Consider the following 13,502-nt stretch of genomic DNA (forward strand, 5'->3'; position numbering starts at 1 on the left):
TGATATTTTATATTAGGTTAAATAAAATTTATTATTAAAGTCCATTTCACCTCTTTCTTTTTTTTTTTAATGTGTCCACTTCAAAAGTCAGAACTACATATGCAGTTCACATGATATTTCTGATAGCACAGCTCTAGATAATGGAGTCAGTAATTCTCAACTTCCAGAAGTGTTACGAAGGTAAGAAAAGATGTGCAATGAAGAGCTCTGAAAAGCTATGGAGCCCCATATCTGATGAGATCCTTCTTCTTGCCATTTATCTCCCTGGGCCTCCAGCTGCATCCTGGGACCCGCCTCTGCACCCACCTGCACCTGGAGCTCCTGCAGCGATGCGTAGTACTTGGACCACCAGTCAAGCTCTTCAGGATCTGGGATGTCCTCCTCCAACTCAGGGCCTTGGTTCAGGAGGCTTCCCAGGGGGAGCTTCTTCAGAGGAGCCTGAGGGAGAGAGAAGTGAGCGTCCCTAACCCAGGACCTCCCAGCCCTTCTTCACTCATCTCCATGCCCCATCACCTTGAGAAGCCGTCTGGGCATCCTCCCTTCAGCCAGGAAGGGATCCAGGGACCTCTGTCCTGGGAAAAGGGAAATGACATCAGGAAGAGGTCAGGTGAAGCAGACTCCATGCCCCACGGGAGGGTCCCCTGGAGCCATCTTGGCCCAGAACCAGAGGGGCTTCCGTCTGGTGGCCCTTAAGGGGAAGGAAGACCCCTTACCTTGTGGTCCCTTGGGCACTATGTCCCCTGTCTCTTCCTCTTCTCCTTCCTCCTCAGGAGGATCCTCATGAGCCCGGAGTATGAATCGCAGCATGTGGGAGACAATGTGGGAACCCACAAGCACAGTGCGGCCAAAGGCTCGGCGCTCTATCACCAGGATGCTGAGTGGAGGCTGCAGGTAAGGCTGCTCAGGCAGGTCCTGGGGGTGGAGAGAGGGGAACTGGGTCTCTGAAGACCTGGGGAGGAGGGAGAGGCAGCAGCACAGACATACAGAAAACAGTGTAGCTAAATCTGCTTTCCCAGCTCAGCTCTGCCACAGCCTCATTGTGTCATTGGTAAGTCACCGTGCCTGTTTCCCTGGCCAAAAAGGGACACAATCCTGCACTCAAAAGACTGTTGTAAATATCAAAAGACATAATGGATACAAAACTACTGTGGGGCCAACAAAGTGCTATCAGAAACATGGTGGTGGTGGTGGTGGTGGTGATTATACAAAGGATCAATGCTCAGTTTGCTAATATAGATTTAAAGCCGTAACAATATGTATGCCTTCTAATATGGGAATTCTAGATCTATCAATGGATCCTAAGGGGGAGGCACAATAATTAAAATACTGTATTGTTGGGTTTATTTTATACATATTTGACAATTATCACACAAAGGAGGGAAGAAGGAATGGCCCTATACTGGAGAAAAATCTTACTGGAATTGAATTCATATTAATCTGAAGTAGATTGTGAAAAATCAGTGCACATACTGTGATCCCTAAAGTAACTACAAAGTAAAAATCAACAAAGGAATTAAAATAGTACACTAATAAATATCATTTAATACAAATAGACTACAAATACAATTTTAATACAAAAGAAGGTGGTAAAGGAGGAACAAAAAATATGAGAGACCTATAGAAAACAAATACCAGGGGCGCCTGGGTGGCTCAGTCAGTTGAAAGTCTGACTTTTGGTTTAGGTTCAGATCATGATCTCACAATTTGTGAGATCGAGCCCCACTGTCAGGCTCTGCGCTGGCAGAGTGGAGCCTACTTAGGATTCTCTCCCTCCCTCTTTCTCTCTCTGCCCCTCCCCTGCTTGTGCAGTTATTTTTAGAGAGTGTATTATAAGCCCTGGGAAAGTAAATGGGATCATTGCTGAAATGTCAGTGATGTTCTGGTCTCAAGGCTGTCGAACACGATAGCACTATGAGCTCCAGAGCCCCACTATCTCCCAGGAGCCAGTTAGGAAAGAGACCCACTGTAATTGCCTAGCAGTCCTTGAAACTGCACATCTTCCCTGCATGCTTTCATGTAAACACCAGATGTGTGTTTGGTCTATGTCTGGAGGCTCTTTGTGTTTTCCTCTCATGCTTTGACATTCTTTGATGTTTATATCTGGCAAACAGGAAATAAGGCCACGTGCAGTTAGCTGCTGCTGCTGCTGCTTCGCTGGCAGAGGCAGCCACGCACAGCTGCTCCATCTAAGCGTCTGAGAACTTTTTCTTCAGTGCGTGGCTATACCTGTGTGTGCTCTCTCACTCGCTCTCTCTCCCCCTCAATATAAATAAATAAACATTCAAAAAAGAAAAAGAAAACAAATAGCAAAATGGCAGATGTAAATACAACCATGTCAATAACATCAAACGTGACTTTGCTTTGGAGAACAAAAAGAAATGCGGAAAAAAATTAAATTTCCTTTGCCTTGGCAAAGTGCTCAAAACAGGCAAGGTGACCTTCCTCCAGGAACTCAACTGCCTCTCTGTTAATACTTTGCTAGAGGCAAAAGGCAACCTTAGCTTGACATTAGCCTTACCTCCAGGATCCTATAAAAAATTCCCTTTGGAAATTTCTTTTATTTCTATTCCATCCCCTAAAGATATATGTTAGCAATCATTCTCCAAGCAAATGGCCCACTGTTACATCTGAAGGGTCTCATGACTAAGGTTTTACTAGACAGTAGTAAATGACCTTATCCTAACAGCAGCTTAGCCCCTCAAGGTCCTGGAAACCTTGCTCCAAATTCCTCAGAGATTTACGCTATTTCTTCCAACTTGAAGGTATATTATCAGTCACCCCTCACAACCCCAGTGCAATTCTGCCCACAATTCTTGTCCCTGTGCTTTAATAAAACCACTTTTTTTGCACCAAAGAGGTCTCAAGAATTCTTTCTTTACCATTAGCTCCCGGACACCAACATTTCACATCAGCTTTATTAAACACTTCAATCAAAAGGCAGAGATTGTCAACTGGATTTTTTTTTTAAATATGCAACTTCGTGCTAAGAGACATTCTTTAAAAAGACACATATGGGTTGAATGGAAAAGGATGGGGAAAGATACATCATACAAACAGTAACCATAGAGAGCCAGAATGGCTTTACTATCAGACAAAATGGACTTTAAGACACAAAATTTTACTAGAGGCAAAGAGGGACATTTAAAATTTTTTTTTAATTTATTTCTAGGAGAGAGAGAGAGACAGCGTGAGCAGGGGAGGGTCAGAGAGAGAGGGAGACACAGACTCTGAAATAGGCTCCAGGCTCTGAGCTGGCAGTCAGCACAGAGCCCGACACGGGGCTCGAACCCACGAACCACGAGATCATGACCTAAGCGAAAGTCGGACGCTTAACCGACTAAGCCACCCAGGCGCCCCTCTTTGGTTTTTCTTATAGTCCAAGGACATCTATATTAGAATCACTTGATGTGCTTATTTAAAAAATGCAAATTTATTTTTTGGGTATNGCGGGGCTCGAACCCACGAACCACGAGATCATGACCTAAGCGAAAGTCGGACGCTTAACTGACTAAGCCACCCAGGCATCCCAAAGAGGGACATTTTATAATGATAAACAGATCAACTCATAGGAAGCTGTAACAACTGTAAGCATATATGCATGTAACAACAGAACCTCAAAATACAAGAGGTAGACTGACAAAATTGAAGGGAGAAAAAAACAATTCAACAATAATAGCTGGAGACTTCAATACCATATTCTCAGATGGAACAACTAGTCAGAAAATCACCAAGACTTTTTTTTTTTTTATGTTTATTTACTTTGAAAGAGAGAGAGAAGAGAATGAGAGAATCCCAAGCAGGTCGTGTGCTGTCAATATGGAGTCTGACTCGCTCAATCTCACTACCAATGAGATCATGACCTGAGCCAAAATCAAGATCCAGTGCTCAACCAACTGAGCCACCCAAGTGCCCCAAGAAGGCTTTTTTAAAGAAGGTTTGCAAAACACTATCAACACAGCCTGACCTAACTGACATGTCTATAGGTCACTCTACCTAATAGCAGAGTGCTTAGTCATTCTTTTCAAGTGCACAATGGAGAGACGTGGAGAGAGGGATAGGATTTCCTCAGTTTGCACTGTGAAATAGGAAATGAAAGGAAACACTCCCTAGAAGTTCAATGAGCAAACTGCTTCCAGCTTTACCATCTTATAGCACAATGAAGTTTCCAAACTGAAAACTCCTGCAGGCGAAAGAGTCAAGAATGTGTTAGGGTTTTTGTTGTTTTTGGTTTTTTGTTTATTTGTTCTTGCAGGGTTTTACCCCCTTGCAGTCTGGAACCACTAAACTTTGTCGCAGTCTCCCCCTCATACAGGCACAGCACTTTTCAGTGTACAAAGCCCTTTCACCAAGATCCTTTCTCTCACTGACTCCTCATAGCACTCTTACAAGGAGACATTTGATGTATTTCCTTCAATCTTCAATATTTCTTCAAATCAGAAATAGGTTTTTCTTTTATACAAACAAATAGGGATGCCTGGGTGGCTCGGTCAGGTAAGTGTCAGACTCTGAGTTTCGTATCAGGTCATGATCTCATGGTTCGTGAGTTTGAGCCCCACATCAGGCTCTGTGCTGACAGCATCAAGCCCACTTAAGATTCTCTCTCTCCTTCTCTCTCTGCCCTTCCCCCCCCCAACTGTGTTTGCGCACTCTCTCTCTCAAAATAAATAAATGAGCTTTAAGAATCATTAAACAAACAAAACATGAAAGCGCAACTAAGACAAGTGATTTGACAAGTTCCTAAATGGCATTGCCAGAATTTGAATCCAAACTCCATACTACAGGAATTACAAATTACACAAAGAATGCATTTCTTTGCCCCTGGTGTCTCAGAGACAAAATAGATTCCTTGTGACCTATCAGAGCCAAGAGAGTACCACCAGTTTATGGATTAATCCAGAGATCAGCAAACTATAGTCTGTAAGCCAAATCTGGCCCACTGCTTGTTTTTATAAAGTTTTATTGGAACACAGTCATACTTATTCATTTACTTGCTGTTTATGTCTGTTTTCATGCTACTATTATTTTTTTTTTTTTTACAAATAGTTTATTGTCAAATTAGTTTCTACATAACACTCAGTGCTCTTCATGCTACTATTATTACTAGTTGAGTAATTATAACCAAAACTGAATGGCCCACAGAGTCTAAAATATACTATCTTTTTTCAGAAATACAATCTTTTTATGGAAAATTTGCTCTGGACTTCAAGCTGTATTATAACACATAGGGGTGCCTGGGTGGTTCAGTCAGTTGAGCGTCTGACTTAAGCTCAAGTCATGATCTCAAGGTTCATTGGTTTAAGCCCTACATCAGGCTCTGTGCTGACAGCTCAGATCCTGGAGCCTGCTTGGGATTTTGTGTTTCCCTCTCTCTCTCTGCTCCTCCTCCGCTTGTGCTCTCTCTCTCCCTCAAAAAATAAACATTAAAAAAAATTTTTTATTAAAAAAAAAAAAAAAAAGCCAGACACATAGATCAATGGAACAGAACAGAGAACCAGAAATGGACCCATAAATGTATGGCCAGCTAATCTTTGACAAAGCAGGAAAGAATATCCAACAGAAAAAAGACAGCCGCTTCAGCAAATGGTGTTGGACAACTTGGACAGTGACATGCAGAAGGATGAACCTGGACCATTTTCTTACACCAAACACAAATATAAACTCAAAATGGATGAAAGGCCTAAACATAAGACATGAAGCCATCAAAATCCTAGAGGAGAAAACAGGCAACAACCTCTTTTTTCAGCCACAGCAACTTCTTATTTGACATGTCTCCATAGGCAAGGGAAACAAAAGAAAAATAACTATTGGGACCTCATCAAAATAAAAAGCTTCTGTACAGTGAAGGAAACAATCACCAAAACTAAAAGGCAACTGACAAAATGGGAGAAGATATTTGCAAATGACATATCAGATAAAGAGTTGGTATCCAAAATCCATAAAAAACTTATCAAACACCCAAAAAACAAATAATCCAGTGAAGAAATGGGCAAAAGACACTAATAGACACTTCTCCAAAGAAAACACCCTGATGGCTAACAGACACATGAAAAAATGTTCAACATCACTCACCATCAGGGAAATACAAATCAAAACTACAATGAGATACCACCTCACATATGTAATAATGGCTAAAAATAACAACTCAGGCAACAACAGATGTTGGCAAGGATGTAGAGAAAGAAGAACCCTTTTGCACTGCTGGTGGGAATGCAAACTTGTGCAGCCACGCTGGAAAACAGTATGGAGGTTCCTCAAAAACTTAAAAATAGAACTACTCTATGACCCAGCAATTGTACTGCTAGGTTATTTATCCAAAGATACAGGGGTGTTGATTCCCTGTATCAGGGGCACATGCACCCCAATGTTTATAGCAGCACTATCAATGAAAGTCAAAGTATGGAAAGATCCCAAATGTCCATCGTCTGATGAATGGATAAAGAAGATGACGGGCACCTGGGTGGCTCAGTTGGTTAAGCATCCAACTTTGGTTCAGGTCATGATCTTGCAGTTCGTGAGTTTGAGCCCCCGGTCAGGCTTTGTGCTGAGAGCTCGGAGCCTGGAGCCTACTTCAGATTCTGTGTCTTCCTCTCTCTCTCTCTCTCTCTGCCCCTATTCCACTCATGCTCTGTCTCTCTCTCTCAAAAGTAAATATTTAAAAAAAAAGAAGATGTGGTATACATATCAATGGAGTATTACTTGGCAATCAAAAAGAATGAAATCTTGCCATTTGCAACTATGTGGATGGAACTAGAGGGTATCATGCTAAGTGAAATGTAAGAAAGATAAATATTACATGATTTCACTCTTATGTGGAATTTAAGATATAAAACAGATGAACATAAAGGAAGGGAAGCAAAAATAGGGAGGGAGACAAACCATCAGAGACTCTTAAATACAGAGAACAAACAGGGTTGCTGGAGGGGTTTGGGGTGGGGGAATGGGCTACATGGGCAAGGACATTAAAGAGAACATTTGTTGGGATGAGTACTCGGTGCTATATGTTATGATGAATCACTAAATTCTATTCCTGAAGTCATTATTATATTATATGTTAACTAACTTGGATGTAAATTTAAAAATAATAATAATTTAAAAATAAATTTTAAAAAATTTCCCGATCCCTTGATTAATCTGAGATGACTGGCTAGGAATTCAACATCCCACTGCCCTTTCACTTCTTAGCCCAGCGTTTCTTGCTCCCAGCCCATGTCCTCACCACTGTCAGATGCCTGACAAGCTCAGTGAAATTGGGGTTCTCACGGTAACTGGCCAGGACCTCTGACTCCACACGTTGCCCGGCCACCTCCAGCACAACCTGGGGCTGCTCCACTTCAAACAGATGCACACGGCCGAGGCCCCTCAGACCCCAGAACAGCACCTGGGGTCAGGAAGTGAGAAATTCAAGGGCCTGCACTTGACAGAGGGCACCCAGGTGTGTGTGTGCAGCAGGGGTGGGGGGGATATGAGTACGACTGACTACCTCAACACGGAACTCCCTGAGCACTGGACGCACGTTAGGTGGCAGGGACAGGCGTCCGGAGAAGTGCTCGGCCAGTGGTGTCAGATCCTGGGGCTCTACATCACTGGGCACCGAGGGCTGCAGGAGGCAAGAAATCAGAGGTCAAGGAGAAATCAGGCCAAAGGAGGGAAATCAGGCCTTGGGGAGGGGCTATTGAGAGCTGCCAGTGAAATATAATTCCAGAGGAACTAAAAAGGCTGGATGGGCAGGAGGGGCGTGTCTCAGGAAGCGGCCACGTACAGGAAGGGAGGGTGGGTGTCTGAGGCATGGGGATCAACCTGCAGCCTGGGGTCTCTAGGGTGGGAGTCCTGGCAAGAGGAACCTACAGTATGTATACTTATAATGTTCCCTGAAGTCGGGAGGCCCCAGTGAGGTGACCCCAGGATAATCTGCAGCCTGCATTCTCTGGGGGGAATATACTTGGATGGGGTAATTCCAGGACATGCCCATGGTCCATATTCTCTGCAGCCGGACGACCTGATAGAATAAAAAAATCCACAGCCTGTGCCGGCTAGGCCAGGGTACTCTGACCTCGAGCTGGCCACTGTAGTCCAGTTCAATGAGTTCAAAGGTGGCGATGAGCTCTCCAGCTGCCCGGGGCCCCTTCCTTAGGGGGAAGAACTGTAGCTCAGGGCGTTGGTAAGGGTCCTCTGTCAACTTCACCTTTGGGGCAGCCAGCGCCCTGCCCAGGAACACAGGGGGGCCCTGCAGAGAGCAGGGCAGTGAAGACAAAACTAGAAGATGCTCAAGAGCCAGGGGAGGGGAGCATCAAGATGAGGAGTTGGCGGGGGGGGGGGGGGCTCGGGGATGGGAACAGACAGTGCCCAGGCCACACTCACAAACTTATTGTGGTCAAAGACATTGATGACCACTAACGGAGGCTCCTCCTGCAGATGCTCCCTCCTCCCGTCTACGATCAGCTGATCAAACACCAGGAGCTCATCCCACAGGGGACTCAGTGTCTGCTCCAGAACCTTGGGGGCATGGTGCAGAGAGGGAGTCAAGGGCAGGCATCAAAGGAATCTCCCAACATACATCCCACGTGAGCACTCTTGCTCTAAAGTGATACTTTTAGCAGCTGTTTACCACAAAAGGAGGGAGAGTGTGGTACAGACAAAAGAGCAGGTCAGAGTGGGGTTGGAGCTTAGTCCCCCTACCTGCAATCTGCCACCCTCGGGGCTAGTCCTACAGTCAACCCTCAAAACAGTTCTTTGCCTCAAAGGCTCTCTAGTTCTATACCACCCTCTAAAACAGGGCAGCCCAATCCAGTATCCTGTCCTGAAAATCCAGAGCAAGAAGAGAGACTTAGGGTCTGAGGAAAAGCTCAGCCCTCACCCCACTCTGTCTCCCAGGCCCGCTCCCCAGCTCCCTGCAACATCCCAGGGCAGCCCTCACCCGTGTGGTCTGGCACTGGGTAGAGATGAGGACTCGAGCAAAGGGGTCCGAAAGCCCAGTGTCATCTGCTGCCAACACCCCTCGGGCCTGGTACAAGTGGGCCCGGAGCTGGAAGTAGCTGAAGTCTGGGGTGGGGGCAAAAGGAGATATTTGCTCAGAGGACCACCGGACTCCCTGACCCCAGACCCCTCCAAACCCCCAGCTGAGCATCTAGCCCCACACCCGAGGCAAGTGTCAGGCTGTACTCACCATCCCGGCACAGGTGGTGGGGCAGCCCTGCTGAAGGCTCAGGCAGCAGGTCCTGGGGGAGCTCTGAAGTGCAGGCCTTGGCTTGCTTGCCCAGCCCTAGCCACAGGAAGAGCTCCAGCTTGGCACAGACTTCACCTGGAGCTGCCCCAGGTGCCTATCGCAGGGAGGTGGCATGTTAGGGCCCACCTCTGACTGCCCCCCTAGACCTGCCCCTGCTCCCCCAGGGTGTGCCCATACTCTCTGTAACACCAGACCACTCCCCAGTGCCGAATCCAAAGAGCACTCCCTGTACCCTGCCCCTAACCCCACTCCATGCCTTCTATCCAGTACCTGTTACCCTGAACACTCCCATGTTCTAGGCCTCCGACCCCAACCCTGTCACTTCCTATACCGAACCCCATGCCCCCCAAATGCACTGTAAGCTCTGCACTGCCACACCCCACGCTTACCCACTCTGTCCCCTTGACCCCAACACATTAGATGCCCTGTTCCCTGCCCCAACAGTCATTACTTCTTAGCACTAGGGACCTTTGCTGGCTTCTATTCCAGGGACACCTTGATTAGAAGCATTATGCCTCCAAACCCAGCTGTACTTATAAGGAACAGACTCATCATTCTCCCATCCTTGTCACCTGATGGTCTGTCAGAGCCTAGTCAGCAAAAGGGCCAGTGCAGGCCCAGAGCTGACAAAACTTGATGTTTATCTCACATCAAAGTGGACTTAGGTAAAGGCACAATCTCCTTTTGGCTTTTAGGTTAATTGAAAAGAGTTCAGGTATACTTTTTAAAAGAATAATAATCTTTAAGTAACCTTAAATGTAAAAAATTTTAAAATTAAAGGAAGACATTATATAACTTAAATTTTTTAATTGAAAGAAGTTTTAAATAAGAAAATTTTAAGTTTTTTTAAAAAATAAAACAAAGAGGGGGCGCCTGGGTGGCTTAATCAGTTAAGCGTCTGACTTTCGCTTAGGTCATGATCTCGCGATTCGTGGGTTCGAGCCCTGCGTCAGGCTCTGTGCTGACTGCCAGCTCAGAGCCTGGAGCCTGTTTCAGTCTGTGACTCCCTCTCTCTCTGACCCTCCCCTGCTCACGCTGTCTCTCTCTCTCTCCTAGAAATAAAACATTAAAAAAATAAATAAATAAATAAAAAATAAAACAAAGAGTTTGGGGACCCTCTGTCAGGAACCACAGGCCTCCACCCTGTGCCCCCGCTCCCCAGCCCCTGCTCTAGAAGCCTCACCCTATTCCAGTCTCCAGCAACCCACACCCCTCACCGAGAGCAGCAGACTCTGGATCTTCCCGCAGTCCCTGCCTCGCTCCTCCTCGACCACAGAGAACAGCACATCCTGGGCAGGGATCCGGGCCCAGGCCACTCGGCGCCGCCCACTGAGCATCCAGACTAGCACATCTGGGAGGGGTGGCTGGGGCTGCGGGTGGAGAACTGGGTCATGGATAGAGCTGAGCCCACCTGTGCCGCAGCTTCCACTGGACGATGGACAAAAGCACCCATCTTAGCCCTGATACATACCCCTAAAGCCCAGATCCTTATGGCACCTGCCTCCTAGACATCTCTCTCCCGGATGCTCCACAAGCAACCTCAAAGTCCAACCTGACTTCTTTTTTTTTTTTTTCCTAGTTTCTTTTCTTACAATTGCGGTAAAATACACATTGCATAAAACTTACCACTGCAACCATTTTAAGTGTACAGTTCAGTAGTAAATGGTTGTGTATCAATCAGCATTGTGCAACCATCACCACCAAGGGTATTCAGGGTAGGGAAATAGGTGGCCAGGTGTTACCTCCTGGGCCAGGAAGTGCAGTTTGGCCAAGAGCTTCTTGGCCAGTGCCACCTTCTCTTGCACATTGCCCTGTCTCAGACCCCGTAGAAGCCGCAGTCCTTGCTTTGCCAACAGGTTCTGGAAGGGCAGGAAGAAACATGAGTGGAGGGCCCCAACTAGGTGCCCCTGATCAGCCCTCCCCAAACCGTACCAGGCTGTGCACGAGCAATTTCCCTCGGCATCGATCCAGGGCATTGGGCCGGGTCATTGTCCTGCGCTCAGCACCATGGCAAAACTGTCTGCAGTGAGCAAGGGTGGGAATGGCAAGTGGGAGTCAGAGGAGGGAATGCTGACCCCTAGGGGCCACCTCCCTCAGAGCAGGCCTCCTACACCCACCAGACTCTCTCACAGCTCTTGTCAGTCATGTTCTCAAAGAGGCCCCTTTCCTAAGCCAAGGATGGCTTCCGTACGTGGACCACTCCCAGCTTTGTAGAGGCCAGCCTCACCTTGGAGCCTAGAAGGCACTACTGTGTAACTATCTACTACCCTGGCTACTCAAAGCTGGCCCAGGACCAACAGCAGTGGTATTACCTATTTAGAAACGCAGAATTTCCCCCCTACCCCAGACCTGCTGCTAGAATCTGCATGCTGATACCCTGGGGGATTCCAGTGCACACTAAAGGCTCACAGGGGCTTTACAGTCCCAACATTGACTAAAGGTGGCTCAGACATTACATGCCCAAACAAAGTGCATGATTTCCAATTATACACACACACACACCTCCCCCCCTCCAAAATCTGTTTTACTTTAAAATATTCTTTCTTTCATTCCTATTCCACATCACTCCGTCAACATATTGTTTAGGTTCTACCTTCAAAATATGTTAAGCTCCTTCCCCACTCTCCCCGTGAATATTCTCAATATGGCATCCAGAGAGATCTTTTCAATGCTTTTCCAGACCATTTCACTCCCTTCCAGCAGTTTCTCATCTCAAATAACAGAATTTTCAAGAAGACCCTACATATTCAGGCTCCCTTTATCTCCCTGTCCTCATCAAACATCTCTCCCCTCGTGCACAATCCAACCATTACACTGGCCTTTCTGCTCCTCCATGAATATACCCAGCCCATCATCACATTGAGGCCTTTGTATTAGCTGCTCCCTCTGCTAGAATGTTTGGCGCCTAGATCTTTGCATGGCTGATTTCCCTTCTTCATTCAGGTCTCTCCTCAAATGTTACCTCCTCTCAGATCTTCCCTGGTCAGTCAGTTAAGCATCTGGCTCTTAGTTTCAGCTCAGGTTATGATGTCATGGTTTGTTAGTTTGAGCCCCGCATCAGGCTCTGTGCTGACAGCATGGAGCCTTCTTAGGAGTATCTCCGCCCCCTCCCCCTCTGCCTCTCCCTTGCTTGCTCTCTCTCAAAATATATAAACTTAAAAAAAAAAAAAAGAATGCTTCTTCACTGTTATTTCTGCACCTAAAACAGTATCTGGAATAGTAACTCCCTTAAATATTTATTGAATAAATGAATTAATAACTTTTGAGAAGAGGATCAGAAAAACACTGATGGGATGCCTGGGTGGCTCAGTCGGTTAAGTATCCAGCTCTTGGTTTTGGCTCAACTCATGATTTCATGGTTTGTGGGATCAAGCCCTGTGTGGGCTCTGTGCTGACATCATGGAACCTGCTTGGAATGCTCTCTTTCTTCATCTCTCTCTGCCACTCCCCAGCTTGCTCATATTCATTCTCTCTCTCTCTCTCTCAAAATAAAGAAAACATTAAAAAAAAGAAAGAAAGTAAAACACTGAAGTACTTGGAGCAGGTTATGGAATTCAGATCAGTGAAGGTCAAAGATGGAAGTCACTAGAACAAGTTTACATGGTTACAGTAATGACCTGGTAACTAGGGACCAGTTGATGCTGCAGAAGAGAAAGTGGACAATTGCAGAGCTAGTTCCTCCAACAGATGAGGGATAAAATTGAGATCACAGCCTTGGCTGTGGAAGCAGGGACCCTTCCCCCACTATAGCAGGAGGGAAGGTGAGCAGATGGGTGCAGAAGCTGGGATGGTGGTAGACTGGCTGGAGGGAGGTGAGGCTTCTATGTTCTCCATGAAGTAGGAGGGGAGGTCATTAGCTGGAACAGTGGAGGAAAGGCACAAGGGAGATTTGGGGGAAGGCGAGAAAGGCAGCTTAAGTCTCTAAAAGCATGGACAAGGGAGTTTAGTGGAGCAGAGTGGCCTAACCCCCACTAGTTTCCATCATGTCCCTTGATGGGGACGGTCATCTCCTTATTCTTCTTTGAAGAGAGCAGCAAACGTAGCTTTCAGGTGCCATGGCTCCAAACAGTCACCACGAGTTTCCCGCCCCCTGGAGTTTGGTGGGAAGCCCCTGCAGCAGTGAAGCCGAGGCTCCCAGCTCACCTGCTGCCTGCCACCAGCTCTTCCAGAGCCTGCTTAAGCCGTGTGCAGGCGCCAGGCCCCGGCCTGCGCTGCTGGGTCTCAACCTCCTGCAGCCCCTGGTCCTGCGCAATAGGGCCAGAGGGTCAGAGGCACAAGG

At 46.6% G+C, this 13,502-nt stretch overlaps 1 protein-coding gene across 1 annotated transcript in view; it reads right to left on the bottom strand.

Annotated features, from left to right (window-relative positions):
* Window positions 1-13,502, bottom strand: part of LOC120228609 (fer-1-like protein 4) — a 31,304-nt gene that overhangs the window by 10,189 nt on the left and 7,613 nt on the right. Inside the window, exons 19-31 of the mRNA XM_039227145.1 lie at window positions 13,367-13,467; window positions 11,156-11,243; window positions 10,966-11,082; window positions 10,441-10,593; window positions 9,164-9,317; window positions 8,915-9,039; window positions 8,359-8,493; window positions 8,051-8,224; window positions 7,481-7,597; window positions 7,217-7,378; window positions 714-912; window positions 514-572; window positions 307-438 (exon numbers count right to left, since the gene is read on the bottom strand). Coding sequence (XP_039083076.1) covers window positions 307-438; window positions 514-572; window positions 714-912; window positions 7,217-7,378; window positions 7,481-7,597; window positions 8,051-8,224; window positions 8,359-8,493; window positions 8,915-9,039; window positions 9,164-9,317; window positions 10,441-10,593; window positions 10,966-11,082; window positions 11,156-11,243; window positions 13,367-13,467 — 1,716 coding nt within the window. The remainder of the gene's footprint in view (window positions 1-306; window positions 439-513; window positions 573-713; window positions 913-7,216; window positions 7,379-7,480; window positions 7,598-8,050; window positions 8,225-8,358; window positions 8,494-8,914; window positions 9,040-9,163; window positions 9,318-10,440; window positions 10,594-10,965; window positions 11,083-11,155; window positions 11,244-13,366; window positions 13,468-13,502) is intronic.

The sequence above is a fragment of the Hyaena hyaena genome, unplaced genomic scaffold (assembly GCF_003009895.1).
Source record: "Hyaena hyaena isolate Hyena2069 unplaced genomic scaffold, ASM300989v1 scaffold_25, whole genome shotgun sequence".
Taxonomy (NCBI): Eukaryota; Metazoa; Chordata; class Mammalia; order Carnivora; family Hyaenidae; genus Hyaena; species Hyaena hyaena.